At 42.1% G+C, this 20,000-nt stretch overlaps 1 protein-coding gene across 2 annotated transcripts; it reads right to left on the bottom strand.

Annotated features, from left to right (window-relative positions):
• Window positions 1-9,489: 9,489 nt before the first annotated feature.
• On the bottom strand, window positions 9,490-18,328 carry PRDX3 (peroxiredoxin 3). Of its 2 annotated transcripts, none has more exons than XM_061635847.1 (7): window positions 18,163-18,328; window positions 17,396-17,531; window positions 16,177-16,318; window positions 14,791-14,926; window positions 11,852-11,955; window positions 10,731-10,896; window positions 9,490-9,638 (listed from the first exon to the last, which is right to left on the bottom strand). In XM_061635847.1, the coding sequence occupies exons 1-7, from the start codon at window positions 18,205-18,207 to the stop codon at window positions 9,585-9,587; spliced, it is 783 nt and encodes a 260-aa protein (XP_061491831.1). In that variant the 5' UTR covers window positions 18,208-18,328; the 3' UTR covers window positions 9,490-9,584. The 2 variants fall into 2 exon arrangements, with proteins under 2 accessions (XP_061491831.1, XP_061491832.1); XM_061635848.1 differs by lacking the exon at window positions 18,163-18,328 and adding an exon at window positions 16,864-17,014 and having other exon boundaries at window positions 17,396-17,484.
• Between the last annotated feature and the right edge of the window lie 1,672 nt (window positions 18,329-20,000).

Raw genomic sequence — 20,000 nt, 5'->3', positions numbered from 1 at the left:
ACGTCGTATCTCAGATGGTAAATTATTCCAAAGAGTAGGAGCTATGACTGAGAAGGTTTTCCTCCTGGTGTTCATTTGGCGGATCATAAAATTTGAAGGGATAATAAGAGTGCATTCAGAAATCGATCTCATAGGGCAATGGGTTTTAAATTCAACGAGACGGTTTGCCAAATATGCCGGTGCCAGTCCATGAAGTGCCTTAAAAGTTAGGACCAGTATCTTAAACTGGTGTCTGGAGTCAATAGGGAGCCAATGAAGAGGGTAGAGAAGAGGTGAGGTATGGACCCGAGGGCCAGTTTTAGTAATCATCCTAGCGGCCGCTCTTTGTACCATCTTAAGCGGGTGGAGTACTCTAGCAGAAAGGCCAACATATAAGGAATTACAATAGTCCAGTCGAGAAGTTACTAAGGCCTGAGTTACTTTCATTAATTCTGATGTTCCTAAAAATGGGCGGAGTTGATGGACCAGTTTTAGTTTTGCAAATGCGGCTCTGGAAACGGCTGCAACCTGAGGTTCAAAGGTTAGGGCTGAGTCCAAGATTATACCCAGACTACGGACTTGAGGTTTTAAAGGGAGAAAAGCTCCATCAAGTGAAGGCAGATGTCCAACTCCTTGGGGGAGATTTTTACCAATGAGAATGACCTCCGTTTTTTCTGGGTTAAGTTTCAATTTGTTTTTATTCATCCAATTTTGCACTGCTAAAAGACATTGATTAAGGCAATGGACAGTCTCTACAGTGTTCGGTGGAAAGGAACAATAAAGTTGTGTATCATCAGCGTATTGGTGATAGTGGATCCCAAATTCTCGAATGATTTTTCCTAAAGGGCTAACATAAATATTAAACAACATCGGGGACAAAACAGAGCCCTGTGGAACGCCATATTTTAATGGCCAGGGTTCAGAGCAGTAATCCCCAAGGACAACTCTCTGGAGCCTTCCTTCCAGAAAGGAGTGTAGCCATTTTAGAACTGTACCTCTGAGACCCATTTTAAAGAGACGGTCCAACAGAATGTTATGATCAATTGTGTCGAATGCGGCAGATAGATCCAGTAAAACTAGAAGGGACAGATTGCCTTTATCAAGTTCTAGTTGAAGATCATTGATTAATGCGACTAGGGCTGTTTCAGTCCCATGATTCGGTCTGAAGCCAGATTGAAAGAGGTCATAATAGTCAGTGGTGTCTATAAACTTTTGAAGCTGTAAGGCTACCACTCTTTCAATGATTTTACTCAAAAAAGGTAGATTAGATACCGGTCGATAATTATTTAATATTTTAGGGTCAAGAGAGGGTTTTTTTAGTAAAGGTGTAACCATTGCTTCTTTTAGGCATTCAGGTAGGTGGCCTTGTTGAAGAGAAGAATTTACGATTATACTAAGCCAGCTTGCCAGTTTCAATTTCGAAGTTTTTATCAACCACGAAGGACATGGATCAAGTAAGCAGGCTGTTGGATTCATTCCATTTAGAAATCGAGGGATGTCGTCTGGAGCGATTAGTTGAAAGGTGTCAAGAAACAGGGGGCAGTCGTGTTGTATTATGATTGGCTGAGCACCTGAGTGAAGATATAAATGAGGATGGCAGTTGAGAGGGAGTTCGGTTGGTTGGGTTTTTGTGAGGCTTTGAGAGGGTTGTTGGGTGGATTGGATTAGGCGGGGAGTGAGGCAGGTTATTGACGACTAGAAATATAAAGAGTAACGCATCTTATGAAACCACATGCTTGTTGACTATACCTTTAAGTAATCTTGTTATTCCCTGTGTATATAAATAAATATTTCTTGGTTTACCAAAATGCCTGATCCTTGGCTGGGTTACACAGACCAGATGGGTGGTTAGGGCATATACCAAGGTTAGGAAACAGTATCAATGGTGGCAGCGGTGAAGAGATAGTGTAACATCATCAGGTATCCAGAGCAACCCAGGGCTGTAATCTTTATAGGCACAAAGATACAGGGGGGGTTGAGGCCTGCAAGTGCACCCAGACACAACATAGCAATAAGCCAGGAGGAGACGAAGGCACAGTCTCAAGGCATTATTGTTTACAGCGAGTGTCTGATGGTGCTGCCTACCAGTGGGATCTTGTGAAATCTTTGCTAGAGCCGGTGAGAGAACTGTTTTGAGAGCAGGACCCTGAGGTGGGACCGTGACAAGGTGGTGACCACAGGTGGGGTCCTGACACCATCCACTTACTACTACTAATGATTGTTTGCCAGGTACTGAGGGACTCCTCCTGTACTTTATGTATATATTTATTTGTGCATTTATATCCCACCTTTTCCTTCAAGGAGCTTAAGGTGGCTTACACAGTTCTCCCCCCTTTCCATATTATCACAACAGCCTTGAGAGGTAGGTTAGGCAGAAAGACACTGGCCTAAGGTCACCCCGGGAGCTAAACGTCCTGGCTGAATGGGGATTTGAACCCTGGGCTCCCAGGTCCCAGTCCAACACTCTACACCACCCTGACTTTTTGCAAGGTATATAGATGCATAAGGTGAAATGCCACTAGATACAGCTTCTCCCATTATTTTATTTCTAATAAGGTGGGCAAGGGGAGGACTTCGCAGCCTGAACTTAAACTGCAGTATTGAGAAATAAGGACTAGTGTGTTCATTGTGGCATTGTTCCAAGTAAGAGTGTACAGTACTTTTTTGGTTAAAAAATGAGATGCCAGTATTCATACATTGATAAAAGTATATGGGTGCCAGCACAAAATGGCTGGCATGGGCAGCAAAAAAAGAGGTGACAGTATTGGTAATTACTGTCACAAAAAAAGCCCCGAGTGTTCATAGGATTGCAGCCCTTCTATGTAAATTCTGCCTTCTATGCAATCTTAAAGGCACAGAAGCTCTCTGAGTCTGGCCTATTAACTTCACTAGGGCTGCTTTCACACTGCACTTAATTTTGTTAGACTGACAATTTCTTACCTGGTAATTTGTGCATTGTATTTGATCTTTCACATGATGTACAAGCTAGTTCTGGAATTCTAGTGGAATATAGTGTTGGACTATGACCTGGGAGACCAGAGTTCAAATCCCCACATAGCCATGAAGCTCACTGGGTGACCTTGGGCCAGTCACTGCCTCTTAGCCTTGTGAAAATCCTATTCATAGGATCGCCATAAGTCAGAATTGACTTGAAAGCAGTACATTTACATTTATAGTGCAAGTTTAGCGCTAATTTTCTTGATAAATAATACCAGATATAATCCATTTGCAAGCTTGGGAGCCCGGAAAATTGCAGGAGTTTTTCACTAGCTCCAGCTGCTCACATGACAGGCATCACAGCATGCAGTGCATTCTCTTTCTTTAGGCACACACTTTTTTTTTTTGCTTGATGAAAACTGTACCTGTATTGTGGCATGGGTGCAGGTAGCAGCAGCATTTACCACACACACCCCTGTGTCTATACAACTAAAAAAAAAGGAGATCTTAGGCCTCCTACACAATGAGGAACTACAGTGTACATGTGTATGTGTATAATGGGTGAAGGGCAAAACCAAGACGTTCATTACAGCTCTGTGAAAGACAGTCGCACAAAATGCCTGTATATCTGCTGAAAAATAAACTGTTCCTTAACACAACAGGTACTGCAGCATGAAAGGAATTTTAGAAATCAGGACAAAATCGCTACTATTTTAAGCCATTAAACTAATGTAATAAGCTCCATGTCTGAAAGCAGCCTAGAACAAGATAGCAAGAGGACTGTTGGGTGCAGTCATCCGGAGCTTTGGAGTCCGTTGCCATCAGTACGCTGATGACATGCAGCTCTGTTTCTCCTTTTCATCTTCTTCAGGTGAGGCTGTCAATGTGCTGAACCAGTGCCTGTCTGCGACAATGGATTGATGAGGGCTAATAAACAGGCTCAATCCAGACAAGACTGAGATGCTGCTAGTGGGTGGTTCTTCTGACCAGATGGTGGATGTCCAACCTGTCCTGGATGGAGTTGCACTCCCCCTGAAGGAGCAGGTTTGTAGCTTGGGGGTTCTAGAACCATCTCTGTCACTTGAGGCTCAGGTAGCTTTGGTGGCACGGAGTGCCTTCTACCAACTTTGGTTGGTAGCCCAGCTACACCCCTACCTGGACAGGGATAACTTGACTTCAGCTGTCCATGCTCTGGTAACCTCCAAGATAGATTTCTGCAATGTGCTCTACATGGGGCTGCCTTTGAATATGGTTCGGAAGCTGCAGCTTGTGCAAAATGCAGCGGCCAGGATGGTAACAGGAACCAGATGGTTCGAACATATAAAACCGATTCTGGCCCGCTTGCATTGGCTGCCTGTATGTTTCTGAGCTTGAATCGAGGTGCTGGTTTTAACCTATAAAGCCTTACACAGCTTAGGACCACAGTACCTGATGGAACGCCTCTCCCGACATGAACCCACCTGTACACTACGCTCAACTTCTAAGGCCCTCCTCCGGGTGCCTACTCCGAGGGAAGCTGGGAGTCTAGCAACAAGGGAGAGGGCCTTCTCAGTGGTGGCCCCCAAACTATGGAATGATCTTTTTGATGAGGTGCTCCTGGCACCAACACTGTTATCTTTTCAGTGCCAGGTCAAGACTTTCCTCTTCTCCCAGGCATTTTAGCATGTGTTTTTAAATTGTTTTTTAAAAAAATTAAATTGTGTTTTTAAATTTTTTGTGTTTTAAAATTTGTATATTTGTTTTTAATGTTTTAATTGCTGTAAACCATCCAGAGAGCTTTGGCTATGGGACGGTATATAAATGTAACAAATAAATAAATATTAAGGTTGGAAACTTATCCATGTTAAGCAATTTTTAACTTTCTCACAGGGCTTGAACAAATTATGAACTCTAATAACCTGATGAATGACCGACATCACTTGTGCAATGAAGGCCAAAACATTAACTCACTTTCTCTGTGTTTCCTTTTTCTGCAAGACTTGAAGGCTTCAACCCCATGTGTACTCATTTGGGAGTAAGATTAACTGAACACAGTAGGACTTCCACATAAGGTTTAGAAATTGTTTGTTTCAAATGTTGGCAGGGTTGCCATCTTTTTTCCCCCTGGCCCCACTTATCTGCTCTTTTTAAAGGCTGTGTCTTTAACTGGATAGATTTTTTCTCTCCAAGTTGTTTTAACAGGGAACAGTCTGACTGCTCTTATTAAAACAACTTGGGAGGAAAAAAATCTACCCAATTAAAGATACGCTCAAGAGGCCAAGAAGAATAAGCGGCAACCATATATATTGTGCATTACGGCTGCTCCAGCAATGTATGAATTACCAAAAGCACAAGAAGAATGGATTGTGTGGGGAATACTTGCTTTTACACCTCCAACCATTCCAAATAGAAGAGTAAGGCTGATTGAAACTTGCTTAATACATCAGCATTCATCTCACAAAGGAGCCTGTGAATTGCCTTTGCTAAAAGGCATTGTGAACAATGTGTGGTAAGTGCTACAACTCAGTGGTAGATAGTGGAGACTGGGGGCTCCAATGTTAGTGGAGCAGTGAATCTGCTCTGGGTTTTAGTCAGAGCTTTCAAGGAGCTGTCCAAAGGGCTGCATCTATTACAGGTTTCAGAACTTTGAAGAGCTCCTTGAAAGTTCAGACTAAAACCAGAGTGAATTCACTGCCCCACTGACATCGGGGCCACCAGTCTCCACTTGTGAACTGTTTTGCATACAGAAGGTCCAGAGTTCATTTCCCAGTATTTCTATGTAAGGTTGGTAATGTCCTGTCTGGACAGTTGCTTGCAGTCATTCTGGACCAGTGGTCCCTAAGCTTTTTTCTCCATGGACCACTGGAAAATAGCTGAATGTTTTGGTGGACCACTTAAATGTTTTTTCTGCTTGTTGTAGCAAACGTCATGTGCTGTACTAGATGTTGCATCATTTTTAATTGTATTTTTATGGGCATACCATGGACCACTTGAATGAAGCTTGTGGTCCGCGAACCACACTTGGGAACCTCTCGTGTAGACAATACCAAGCTAGACAGATCATTAGTCTAACCTGGTATAAGGCAGCTTCCTCCGTTACATGTTTTATATGGAATGTTTATCTGTGATGACTGTTTCACACATAAAAACAATCACTTGATGTTGCAGTCATCTAGCGTTGGCACTTCTTCCCCTAGGAGCAGCACTAAGCAGTTGGACCACAGTGTTCCCCATGTTGCTGCTGTATACCCTTTAGTCCAGCCCACCTGCACTCTTAATAGCATAGATTCCCAAAACTGAACAATCCTAGTTATCAAATGTGCACTCATAGCATAGACTTGCCCACACATATGAATATGTATTAAGTCCCATTGTGTTAAATAGAGCACTTTGTCTTAAAATAGGTAATTGTACGTAAGATTGCAGCCACAAGGCAGAACCAGTTTATTGAGGATTGTCTGCTGTTGCAGCTGTGACTACAAGATATGGGGTGAATGGGACAGACGTGAAAGAACAAAGGCTTAGCTAGTCCAGCATCCTATTTCCTAGGTGGTCAACCAAATGCCTATGGGAAGCCCATAAGTAGAACATGAGCACAATAGCCTTCCTTCTGCTGTTGTTCCCTAGCAATTAGTATTCACATGCATGTTTCCTCCGATTCTGGAGGTAACATATAGCCATCAATACAAGTACCCAATAATAACCTTTTCCTTCATGAATTTGCCTGATCCCTTTAAAGCTAAGTGTGTGGCCACAACATGTGGAAGTAAATTCCATTGTTTTAATTGTGTGCTGTATGAAGTAGTATTTCCTTTTGTCAGTCCTGAATCTACCATCATTCAACTACATTGATGTCTGGTTCCAATGTTAGAAGGAAGAAAAAGTTCTGTCAACTTTCTTCACACCATTAATAATTTTATATACATATAGAACATATCCTTCCTTTACTCACCTTTTTATAAACTGAAAAGGCCCAAACATAACTTTCCCCCCCAAAATTAGCCCTGATAGTTTTGGTTGCCTCTTTCCTGGCTAGAGCTGATAGGCGTTATATTCCAAAACATCCAACAGGGCACTTAAATTGGCAAATGTTGCTCTACACAGTTGTGTGTACAAACCTATTTAGTGCTGTTGTGGCCACATTCACACCATACATTTATTTCACTATTGTTCTTCTTATGATTCCCCCAAAGAATCCTGGGAAGTGTAGTTTGTGAAGGGTGCTGAGACTTGTTAGGAGATTCCCTTTTCCCCCTCAGAGAGCTATAATTCTGAGTGGTTTAAGTCAGTCCCTCTTCTCAGAGAACTCTGGGAATTTTAGCTCTGTGAGAATAGAGGTTGTAAACTCCCAGCACGCTTCACAAACTACATTTCCCAGGATTCTTTGGGGGAAGCCATTGTTGGAAGTGGGGCAAGAGCAACTCCTGTTTTATTCTTTTGTTTGTGCTCCAGAGGGGAGATAGAACTGGGGTTCTCCAGATGGATAGGCTTGTTTAACCTTTTACCTGTGATGCTCTGACTGACTTCCTTCTGTCGCTAGACTGTGACGCCTTTAGGGAAGCTTACCTGCCCCTCCTCCTTCCGCCCTTTCCATTCCTTTGTTCTCCGACTGTCCAGCAGAGAGGAGACATCCCTTTGTCTCTGCTCTCTGCAAGCCATGAGGCTAACCTCTACACCTGGGCGTTATGCCTCCAACTTAGTTAGTTAGAACTAGGTTTGCTTTTCTATCTATTATGTATTTCTATAAAAAAAGTAGCTTTTCTTATTTTACTAAGTCTCAAGTCTCAGTGATGCTGATGCAGGGTAAATGCCTGCTTTCTTAGACAAACGCACGCACACGCTGGCACACTCGCATTTCAACAACTGCTGTTACTCTGCTGCTGTTGTGTTGCTTTAAACGAAATTAAGCACACAAATTACACACAGCACAACAGCCATGACTGTTTAAAATGGAATAAATGTATGGTGTGAATGTGGCCTGTGTGGGGAAACAGACATGGATAAATGCATGTGTGAACATTACACACATTGCACTCTTCCTTCAGGAAGCTCAGTAAGAGATCCAGGCACTGACTGGGCTACAGCCCAAGTCATGCAGACAGTGCCCACGAACACCACAATAAGATGCCCACATTAGTGTGCAGGGTAACAACAGATCTGTAATTTAACAGGGATTGCTTGAAGGCACCAATGCTCTGAACCAGGACGTTCAGGTGAGGCCTATACATGCTGCTACCAGAGTCTTTTTTAAAACTGTTGGCTGTACAAAACACAGTAGCTATGCATGTAGGTCTCAATATGGGGATGCCTGGATCACACTTGTGCCTCTGAACAATCCTACGGTAAACTGCGGCTGTCTCTCTGTCTCTGACTCTGTGTCTCTGTCTCAGCTTCTCTCTGTCTCTGCACATAAAACTAATTAGCTGAACAAAGCCAGAGCCCTGTTTTGGCCCTATGGAAGCCAGAAGTGTATCCTAAAAAGAAAAGCTGAAATTCTCATGGCTAAGAGGAGCTCATAGCTGTATGAATAAATACTAGTGGTTCACCAATGCCCAATGGCCATCTTCTAGACTCCAGAAGATGACAGCTATAGTTACAACCTAAACAGTTTTGTTTTTCTGAGACTTCTTTTAATTCATAGCTGCATAGCTTGATACAGATGTTCAGAATAACTGTAAAAATGAGCTCTATTAACAGACCCATTAATGTATCAACTCCGTAATTACAAATACCCCATGAGTACAGTATTTGAAAGCCTGCATCCAAAGCAGCAACAGAGTCAATTATGATTTCCTAGACAGCATAAAACTGGTTAGCAATACCAACAACAAAGATTTTTGGTTCAGATTCACCTTGGGTTTATTTTTAAAATAAAAGTATTAATCCTTCGCTTAATTTTTTTCTATAAGTGTTCCGATACATTTAACAGCCTGTGTATTATGCAGATGTCTAAAAGCTTAATTACTTCAGTTCTCAAGGACTCATAACTATGCAATGCATTGCCTCTCTTGCAGAGAGGTGCAGGAACATACATCTGTAATATGCCCCATCTATGGCCAAAAAATATCATGGGCAGGTATCTATCAAGAGATAAATGTGTATGGGCCTCGGCTAATGCACCACATCTTATGTAGAGGGGCAATGTAAGCCTAAAACGCACTAAGCATACTGAGTGCCTATGTTAAATGGCCCTTAGTCTATAACAGTACTTGAAAGGGAAGTGGAAAAACATGTTTTTCAGGATTTACTTCTTTCTCCAGGTTGTTTTTGTGTGCAGAATCCATTAAGTTAAAAAAGACCAAAGAAAGGCTAACCAGCTCCTTAACGAAGGGAAATGCCTGCAATTTATCTTGTGAGCAATCCAAAAGCATCAATATATCCCAAACTGAATATATGTAGCTAGGAATAATTTTGCTTCATACATTTTTAGGATTGTTGGGGGGGGGGAGTTGAAAGAGATATATCTTCTTGTGCTGTTGGGTCTAGGAAACACCATGGACATATGAGTGCTGCTTACATCTACTTGGGATGGAGTCATTCATCCCTATAGTAAAAATCCTGTAAAATATAGCAACTTGCCCATCACAACAAATATTAAAATAATCTCATACTTTTATTACAATCATAGTTGTTAGGAAGTCAGCTTTTGGTTTGAATGAAATGTATTCTACTCCTTATTACTCATGATCTTATTTATTTACTTTCTCAAAGTACTCTTTTGATTCTTCTGGACTTGGCTTGATCTGCAAAGCAAGATAATTAAAACAGATCACTACCAAATTATATTCAATCAAAACACTAATTAAGTATGTTAAAAGTATGCCCCTCTATATTGTCAGCACTAAAAATATTTAAACTGACAGTTAAATATTTTACGCCCTTGTCCTCGTTAACTGAGCACATATCCAGACAGAAAAAATGGAAAGTTGAACATTGTTTAATCAAATTGAAGTGATATTTTTGGGGTAAAGATGGATCCACAATCAAATTCTACATTCAAAATATAAGCTCTTATCCAAGCAACCATGCTAAGCTAAGTTCCATTATCATCACATGGGACTTGTGTTTGAGGAAAGACTGTTAAGGTAGGGTTGTTGGCTAGCTTTGTATCCCTGGCCAATATTTTTTAATCTGGCTTGGTTTAGGATTTCCTATGTGGGTCAGTTCCACAGCATCTTCTTGACCACTGTCAGTTCTTTGGCTACATATCACAAATGGAAAGGCTGTATGGCAGTATCTGATCATACATTAAGTGTGTTCAATGGCTGATGTGTAGCAAAGCACTAGCAACTATCCACTTCAGTGGATGATGGGTATTAGAACTAATTTGAAAAGATGAATACTGTATTGCAATATTCTGGAAGTGCAAGGGGAAACCCCAATTTGAAACTCTGTTGATACGTTGATATGTGTAAGATTGCAAATTATGCAGCGTCCTGCCTTAACATACTACTCCTCAACAAGTAACTCAATCGAGGGCTTGCACAGGGAAGCTACTATGACACAGCTGCATGATAAAGAGGGCATTGCACCAATGTAACATGACTGGCCATACTGTTTTATTGGCACAACAAGACCTTTCTTCCAATCCTATCAAATTAAATAGGGTAGCAACTTGCTTTAATAAAATGTTCAGACTGAAAAATGTGATTTTTTTAAACTAGATTTCAGAAGAGTTTAAGAGTAGACCCAACAAACTTTTATGTCTAATTTAACAGTCATTGATCAGTTAATCGGTTTTCAATTCCAGTAAGCTCAGAAATGAATCTCTCTTATACAGATGATATGAGCCTTACCAGCATTTATGCTTGAGCACATTAAGTTTGCCAACGTACCGTGGGGGAATCTGGAGTCCAATTTGCTGGGCAGACTTCTCCATGTGTTTCTACAAACTGGAATGCCTTCACCAAGCGAAGTGTTTCTTCTACACTTCGACCAACAGGGAGATCATTGATGCTCAAATGCTTGATAATTCCATTAGGATCAATTAAGAAGAGACCCCTTCAAATAAATAAAGCAGAATTTATAGTTTGGTACTCAAAAGTGCACTTTCTGCAGAAGTTGTTTTTCAGCTTAAAATACATCTCAGCTGCACATGTGGCTCTTTCTTATCACGTCACGTCACGTCACTGGAGAGCAGCTATAAAGGAAGCGAAACTTCTTATTTCTTAAGTTTATAGATCCTAATGTATTGGGGGATTGTAGTATTTCCTTTCTTTCATAGTGTTTGTTGCCTTTTTTAATTTGTTGTTTGATATCATAGAGGCTACTTTAAGTTCTTAAAGACTGGCTGGGATATAAATATAACAAATAAACTTAACAAGAAGAAATATTAAAGCTCATCAACAGATTCCAATCTTTATCCTTTGGCAACACAAGGCACAACAGAAAGCAGATAATTGAAAAAGCCCTTAACTTACCAACATTAGCAGAGGGATCTTTCTGGTTTCCACCTCTTACCACGTGCACATCATACCAAGCATGTATCTTGTCTCCAATAATAGCCAGTTTCTAATATACTCCCAGCCTTGGACTATCTCTAGCAAGGATTCCACCAAAACATTTTTAAGAGCACTCTCTTGCTCTCTCCCTTGCACACACAATTAAAGCTAAAACACATGATCAGCAGACTCCCTTTTCCTGCATTGTATCATTTTAAGCAGATGAATGTTTGAATACCCCCACATAAAAAACTTTTCTTGCACATAATAGGCTAGCATGTCAAATACGAACAAGATGGCTAGATGCACCATGGAAAGTCTGGAGAGTATACTTCAGTTCTGATCTGGTGTAGCTTCTCTTTACATTACGTGGGGCTTATAGCTAGCAGACCACCCAGTGCCCCTCCAAGCCTAAACAGATTTAAGCAACTTGTGACATTATAAAGCCTTGGGAAGTTATAGCCTAGTGCAGGCCAACCACAGAATCAAAGTAACTAATAGATAAGCTGTCTCACCTTAATGCAAGACCGGGCCCTTCCAAAAGCACACCATAATCTCGAGAGATCTGTTTCGTTAAGTCTGAAAGAAGTGGAATATTCATATGGCCCAAACCGCCATTCTAATTAAGAAAGAGAAAGGGGTTTCAGTTTTCTTCAGTTGGAAACTGTCAGTATCAAAACCTTGATTTAACCACGGATAGAGAAGCTGTAGCCCTAAAACTGTTATTGGACCACAATTCCTATTAGCCCCAGCCAGCATGGCCAACAGGTGTAATGGGAGCTGCAGTCCAGCATTGTCTGGAGGGTCAAAGGTTCCCTATCCCTGATTTAAATAGAAAGTCTCTGTGATTAAAAGCTTAAGGAACTTTAGCTCTGAGGTACATTTTGTGACCTGGAAGGAGGCAAACAACTATGGGTAGAAGACAGAATTTTGATGACATGCTGCATTACTATAGCTTCACATAGGTTTAAAAGCAGAAAGGGAGAAAAGCAAGGAGCAAAAGATTAATGAAGGTTATATCCTAGTTCTTCTTTCCTACCAGTGCCCAAGTACTACAAGTCTTTAAGGGCAAGATCCAACAATGTGCTAGCAGGCTTCCACTTGCGCAACAAGGCTTCTCCTTCCTCTCCCACTCTAGAAAGAGTAAGGTTATCAACAGTGGTAGAGGGCTATAGCCATCAAGCTCTGTTTGCAGACTTTCAGGAATGATCTGCTTGGCCGCTCTCAGAAACAGGACACTGGACCGTTGGTCTGATCCAGAAGGGATCATATTTATGGGGGGGGGGTTTAGCTGAGCACAACACAAAAGAAGTTTGTAGCTTCATAAATAAAATGTATGCAGATTCTCTACCATTCCATCCTACTGCTTTCATATAAAGGGAATAGCTCCAGTTGAAAGCCATACTGTTGGCATGTAATTATTATACTGCAAAATCATGGAACAGTAGTTGAAAGGGGCCTATAAGGCCATGCAGTGCAATCTCCTGCTCAATGCAGGAATCCAGCTTAAAGCATACCCGACAGGTGGCTGTCCAGCTGTGTCCTGAATGCCTCCAGTGTTGAGGAGCCCACTACCTCCCTAGGTAATTGGTTCCATTGTTATACTATTCTAACAGTTAAGATGTTTTTCCCTGACATTTAGCCGAAATCTGGCTTCCTGTAACTTGAGCCCATTATTCCGTGTCCTGCACTCTGGGATGATCAAGAAGAAATCCTGGCCCTCCTCTGTGTGACAACCTTTCAAGTACTTGAAGAGTCATATCATTCTTCTTTTTCAAGGCTAAACATGCCCAGTTCTTTCAGACTCTCCTCATAGGGCTTTGTTTCCAGTCCCCTGATCATCCTTGTTGCCCTCCTCTGAACCTGTTCCAGTTTGTCTGCATCCTTCTTAAAGTGCGGTGTCCAGAACTGGACACAGTATTCAAGATGAGGCCTAACCAGTGCCGAATAAATAAATAGCTAAGAATAAAAAGCCTTTTTTTCCCCTCCTGTTTTTAGTGAATCAGAAACACCAACTAAAGATGTAAAGTTTTCGGTTGTTTGTTTTTATATCTCAAGGCTGCAATCTTGCTGTTACTTATGCATATATAAACATGTAAGCCTGTTTTCATGCTGCAGATATTTGTATAGGTGGGAGCATCTAATGAATTTCATAACATTTCCAGAGCCAGGAAGATAAATAACATAACCTTGAAGCAAGGCTGACAAACTTCATTAGCATTCAGGGACCATCCAGGGTCTGTCTGTAGGTGACCTTGAGTGATACACTTGCACTTCAATTTGCAAATACTTATGCATACATTTATCCACATTAGTACACTGGCTTGAAGGTTGCTGGACATATAAACAAAGTGAAACTATTTATAAATGCAAGCATCAGGTCCCATTTGTACTAAACAAATAAAGCATTTTTTTTTTGTACAGTGGCCCAGTGTCATGGAGCACGAGATTGGACAAGTATTCTGAAAACGTCCAGGTACAATTGCTATATAGAAAAAAGCAACCACTGTACAAGAAGGCTGTGCAGAAAGACTTCCCCACTGTAGGAAGACAACAGAAGGAAAAGCAGTCCAATTGGTTCAGACTTTCCAAATTCTTCCAAGATGATGTAAAACATGGTAAAAAAAGCAGCTGTGTTTTAAGTTAACTATTTCATTTATTTTTACAGCATCAACCCCAGACTCAATGAACCTTCCTGAGGATTCTGAAATTATGGAAGTAACATGTCTCTGTAGCCTAAACAGCTTGCAACTCTCCAGTTCCAAAAAAAATATTGCAAAGCACACTCCACTGAAGTCAATGGCAAATCTCAGTGATATTAATGTCTCTGAAAGGTCACAGTTTTGTAACCATAGTCTGTCTAGGTTTTGACATAATGGTGAATTATGAATAGTCAAAAATGAAAAACATGTGGCCTCCTTCTTGAGCCTAAGGCTTGTGAAAATAACACAAAACCACAGGGTAATGTTACATCTGAATTATGCCATTACCCTCCTACTCTTCATCTTAGGAGACGGACACTTGAATTGACCCCTAAAAACAGAGAGCCATGAACATGTTCATCACCACCCCTTCCCGTGGGAGCCCTAATGAAGTAACAAGCTGTGCTTTACATCAGGGGCAGGAAAACTCAGGCCTGGGGTCCAAATGCAGCCCTCCAGCCCTCTCTGTCTGGCTCTTGGAACTCTCCTTAGATGACACCCCTCACTGTCCTTGCTGTGCCTGGCCGGAATGTGTCCTTGAATGCTTCTTGCTTGCTTGCCTGGACAGAGGACAGGTTTGTGAGTGTGTAGAAACTAGCCTACTGCACGAAGTTGCTCTGCCCATTTTTGCCTCTGGCCCTGCCCATCAGTGGAATGAGGCCCTGGGAAGGTTGCATAGAAGGCAACGTGGCTCTTAGGCTGGAAAAGATTCCCCACCCCTGCTTTACATGCAAAGCACCCACAGTTTGTACCTTTCGTGGCGTATTAATCCAGGCGAGGTGACTAAAGTGAGAATCCACTGATACAGCAACTACCTCACAATTGACATCATGAAACTCGTTCGCTTTGTCACTGAAAGCAACTATCTCCGTCGGGCACACAAAAGTGCTAGTGGAAAGAAATACAGCAAGAATGTCAAGGAGGCACCAGCCAGCCCTAATTTAAGAATGCAGATATTCTTCCACTGTAAATTCAAAACAGAGAAGAGAGAAAATATTTACTCATCTTGTGTATAATGCCCACAGAAGGCAGGGGAGTTTATAAACCCTCTGGGTCACAGACCTTTAGTTCAAAGGACAAAGCTCAGAGGAATAGTATCATTTCGCCAGAAATTTTGCATCAGGATTGATGCTGTGCTTCCCCATCAGTAAGTTTAGCATCTCTGTACTGGAGGAACCTTTATCTGAAATTCGTAAGGATCCCAAGATGAGCTTCAGGCTGCATCTTTCCTCCAAAGATTGACTTATTACTGTTATGAAAGGGTAAGCCACAGCACTGCTGCAATGGGGAGAAAGGTAGTGGCTCCCATTGGGCAGGATCATAAGGCTTCCAGAACTGTGCATGTTAGAATTTGGTAGTTGTACACCCTCATGACATCACACAAGTTTAATCCACAACCTTATGATCATGAACTCTACACACCACGAGTCCAAAGCGAGGGTGTGTTCTGGGTACTGATTATATCTCTAGCAGGTTACGCATGTTAGACACAATGGAGTGTCCATTTTGGTGCATCCGGGTAATTAAAAACAGGATCAGCAGCAGACTAGCTGTCTCTGGGATGCTCATACAGTAAACTGCTAGAGTCAAATGCTTATTTTTATCACAGATTTCTCCCTGAACTTACCAGCACCTTATTGATACATTGCTGCCATCCAGCCTCTCAACACTGTGTAGGCATCCTAATTCCATGTTGGCCTAAAATACTTTAAGGGCTGGCACTGATGACCTTCCTCCCATTTTAGGCAAAAGCACAAGATCCTCCAAACATTTTATTAGCCTTTATAACAATCCACCATGTGGATGGTACTAGCTGTTACATTCTCTATTGCTCAAGATACTACTAATAGTTATCTACATAAAGGAGGAACTTCAAATTTCTCTTCACTAATATACCAGCTGTCTTTATACTAAAAAAAAGACACACACACCTCAACAACACATTGATAAGTTGAGCTTCCAGTTCATTTCTTATCACTTTACACCTTGCGCAAGAAAGGCACCCATTATATTGCATGGAGATAGGGAAGGTGCAAGCAAAAGCAAGTTAACTTTTCTGCAGATAAAGGAACCCGTTAGGGAAGACATGTGTGAGCCAAGTCAGTTCAAAAGAGATAGAATACATAAACATTACTTACAAGTCCAAAGGGTAGAAGAAAAGAACCAGATATTTCCCTTTAAAGTCATCTAAGCTCAGCTCTTTGAAATCTCCATTAATCACAGCTGTACCCTTAAAATAGGGTGCATGCTGGGTGACAGCAGGAACAAACCTTGAAGAACCTAGGAAAAGTTAGATACAGTATGCGATATATGTACTATAGAGAAACAAATGGAACCTGCAAAAAATGGTTGCAGTGTGGGATGCTCCTATTCAGGGTGCCAGCTAGCCATATCCTCTTCCAGGATATTCAATTCCACCCCACATTATCTCTCAGCAATCTGTGCCTACTGAACATGCTCAGTCCTCATTGGGCTGCTTTGTGGTCCTCTCAAGTTGTTGGTGTTTTTTACTTTTGCAAACCTTGGTGTTTCCCCAAACTTGCTGTTACCTCCTCTCATGTGTGAAGCTATTCTGGCTACATAAGGACCCATTCAAAGGGAGTAAGTTCATTACTGGCATAAAGGAAGCCTGTTTCTCTTGAAGCCAGTTTTTCTCCCAACACTATTTAAAAAGTAAAGCTTTACATATAGCCTAGAGTTTATATGCTCTGAAGTTATGCTGTGCAAGGGGAGAGTATGCTACTATGCACAGAATTCAGTGTCAGAGGGTGGGGGACAAAATTATTTCCAGATTCTGGTTGCTGGTAAACTGCTCTCTTTTTTACCTGTTTTTCCTTTTGAGATGATTTTCAGAATAGCTCTTAAATATCTGTTAGTTGAAGTTGCTAGAATTGCCATTCTATAACTCTCTTCCTCAGTCCACTGTGATCCCCAGAAGTTAGCTCTTTAAAAGTGTGGGGAAGGCTTGGATGTTGTCTATAGCAAGAGTACACAGCGTGTCAGCTTGTGAAATACCTGTTAACCTATTGGTAACATATTCTAGGCCAATTAGGATTTGGCGTTTGTCTCTCCACAGAATCACTTTTATTTTAAATCACTACAGGACCAAATGAATTGCATATTAAATACACCACACAAAGAGCAGGTTGGGGGAAATCTTCAGCAACAACCATGGGGAGAGGAGCATTCATGCAAGGTTCTCGGCATAGAAGCTGACAGCAGCGTCCATGAGAGAACGGATCGTATTCTTGTCTATACAAACAAGTCCTCTCAGGCTGAAATCCTACACACACCCATTTTAGAGTACACGTGCGCTGTCACCCCATCACTGGGCCCTCCAAGCCGACGCACACTTACTTGTACTGAACTGGAACCGAGGAAAAGGGGGCGTCGCACCGGCCGCCCACTTCCGCCCGCCGGCAGCCGCGGCCACTGTGAAGCACCTTCCGGCAGTGGCGGACGCCCTCCAGGGAAAGGCAATAGTCCGGCTGAACTGAAAGTAGAGGAGAATTAAGGGGAAGGGTTGTGGGAGTCCCTTCTGCCTAGAAATCTAGGGAGGGGTTGCAGGAAATGCACCCTAAAAAAATAAAGAAACCTTACAGCTCACTCCCGCCTATCCACCCACACAGCGGGATCTAGACGAGAGGAGATCCAGAAGGATTTTATTCCCACCAGTACAGGCCCTGGAGATCGGAGAAGGAACTTAAGCTCCACAAGGATAGATGGGTGGGTGACAACAAAGAATTTGGCTAGATTCAATAGAAAGCATCTATTATTATTATTATTATTATTAGCCCGCTGCCTTTCAAATGGGACGAGCTGTAAATGAGCCCATTTAGAGCAAGTTCGGATCCCCGGGAAGAATGACCTTATCTTTCAGAGCGGAGTTGAGTGAGTCCCCTGCAATTAAAAAGTCGGGCCAGCGTGGATCTTTCACGCGTGCAAAAGTAAAAGCTGGAGGGAGAGGTGGCATCGGGCCTTTGCTCGGTAACGGGAAAATCGAGGCATTGCGACCCATAGTCACAAAATACAGGCAAAAAGCTTTGGCCGGCGCGCCAAAGCATTGAGAAGCCCTTCGCCGGGACTGCTGAGTTGAGGTAGAGCCAAGCAAAGCTCACACTTACCGAGGGTTTCAATAACCTTCCGAGCGCCCCTGCCACAGCAGCCATTTTCAGCTCGAGAGTGAATGAAGGGGGGTGGTGTCAGCCTTACGCTCTGCACATGAAAAGGCCGAGGCGGGGCTACGAAATGCTGTAGCCAAGGGCTGCAGGTTTTTGATAGGCACAGCTGTGGGAGGGATAAGATGTCATAATCGGAGGAGGGGGTCTTTAATAAATAAAGGGACCAATAAGAGTTTGACATTAAGCCCAATTGTTCATGGAAAGCATCAGGATTTCAGCCTGACGTACCTGCAACATACGGTTTTAAGTATATCTCAAGGTACTTAATTTTGGATGCAATCCCATGCACATTTCTTATTATTAATATTTATTTACCACTCTTCCCAAAGGTATACACAGTAAAACAGAAACTGGAGATATTTTACACAATTTTACTCCGCAGTAGTTTAAGGATTATAAGTGCTTTTAGAGGTCCACACAAGATATATACGCTCAGATTTCATTTACTTAAATTACACTGACTTGCAGTATTTAGGACTGATTTCAAGTAAGGATATGGGAATACTTATGTTTCAGGCACTTCAGTTATTTTTGTGTTGTGAATGCAATATCAGACTGCTGAGGGAGCAAGCATTTCTGCAGTATGAAAAGGGGCAGTTCAGAGGCACTCTGTTAATATACGCATGTTTTCAGGGGAAGCAGTTGTTTTATTGCTTCCCATCTTCAAACTCAGCACATGGTATGGAATTTACTCCCACTACATGTAGCGATGGTCACCACCTTGGGGTGTCAAAAGGGGATTAGACAAGTTCATGGAGGATAAGGCGATCAGTGGCTACTAGCCGTGATGGCTATACTCTACCTCTGCAGTTGGAGGCAGTATGCTTCTGAAAACCAGTTGCTTGTTATCACAAGTGGAGAGAGCGCTGTCGCACTCAGGTCCTGTTGATGGGCTTCCCATAGACATCTGGTTGGTTACTGCGAGAACAAGATGCTGGACTAGATGGACCTTTGACCTGATTCAGCAGGGTTTTTCTTATGAACTGCAAGCACATCTACCCCAAGTCAGAGTCTCAGTCCCATTGGATTGTGGGAGCTATGCCAAGAGACAAGGTAAAGATTGTCCTAACCATGAGTAGGAAGAGGTGCTGCCATATCAGCAGGTTCCATGGAAGCATTGAGTTCCCTAAGGCACATGTTCTCCTACTTCTGAGTCAACATGCATAGGATCATGCTGTTCTGGTCATGTCCTAATAGCAAGTATGCAATTTACCATGTAATCCTAAATATGTCTACTCAGAATTATGTCCCACTGAAGTCAATGGGGCTTACTTACAGGTGAGTATAGGACTGCAGCCCTAAAATCCATATTAGGGCAAGACCTTTATTAGGCCAACCAAAATGTTACAAAATACTGTAGTATACAAGCTTTCAGGTTCTCCAGAATTCTTCATCAGATTAGATAATAAGAAAAAAGAGGGGGACAGACAAAAAGGATGTTCAAGCCATCTATGTCTGCATCTAGTAAGAGACTTCAGGTGGAGTGTATGACATTCAAATGAGGCTCTTTTAGGTGATATGCAAGTTTCAGGCTGCGCTAAGGCCCCTTGGGAAGAAAAAACATATAATGGCCAATTCCCTATCCTCTTAATACAAAAACCAGCTGTTAGACAGGTCTGTCTCCATCCTTAGGTGAAGCACACAGGTTCCTTGGTAACATGGTTAATAGAGAGTAAGCCCTCTGAACACTATGAGACTTGCATAGGATTGCATTGTTAGAGAACAGAAAAGATTATAAAAAATTGTGTGTCTAAAAGTATTCTGTATTTGCCACTGCCAAC

Source organism: Rhineura floridana, chromosome 7 (genome assembly GCF_030035675.1).
Source record: "Rhineura floridana isolate rRhiFlo1 chromosome 7, rRhiFlo1.hap2, whole genome shotgun sequence".
Taxonomy (NCBI): domain Eukaryota; kingdom Metazoa; phylum Chordata; class Lepidosauria; order Squamata; family Rhineuridae; genus Rhineura; species Rhineura floridana.
The sequence above is the reverse complement of the archived record's forward strand: the minus strand, read 5'-3'. Positions and strand labels throughout refer to the sequence as shown.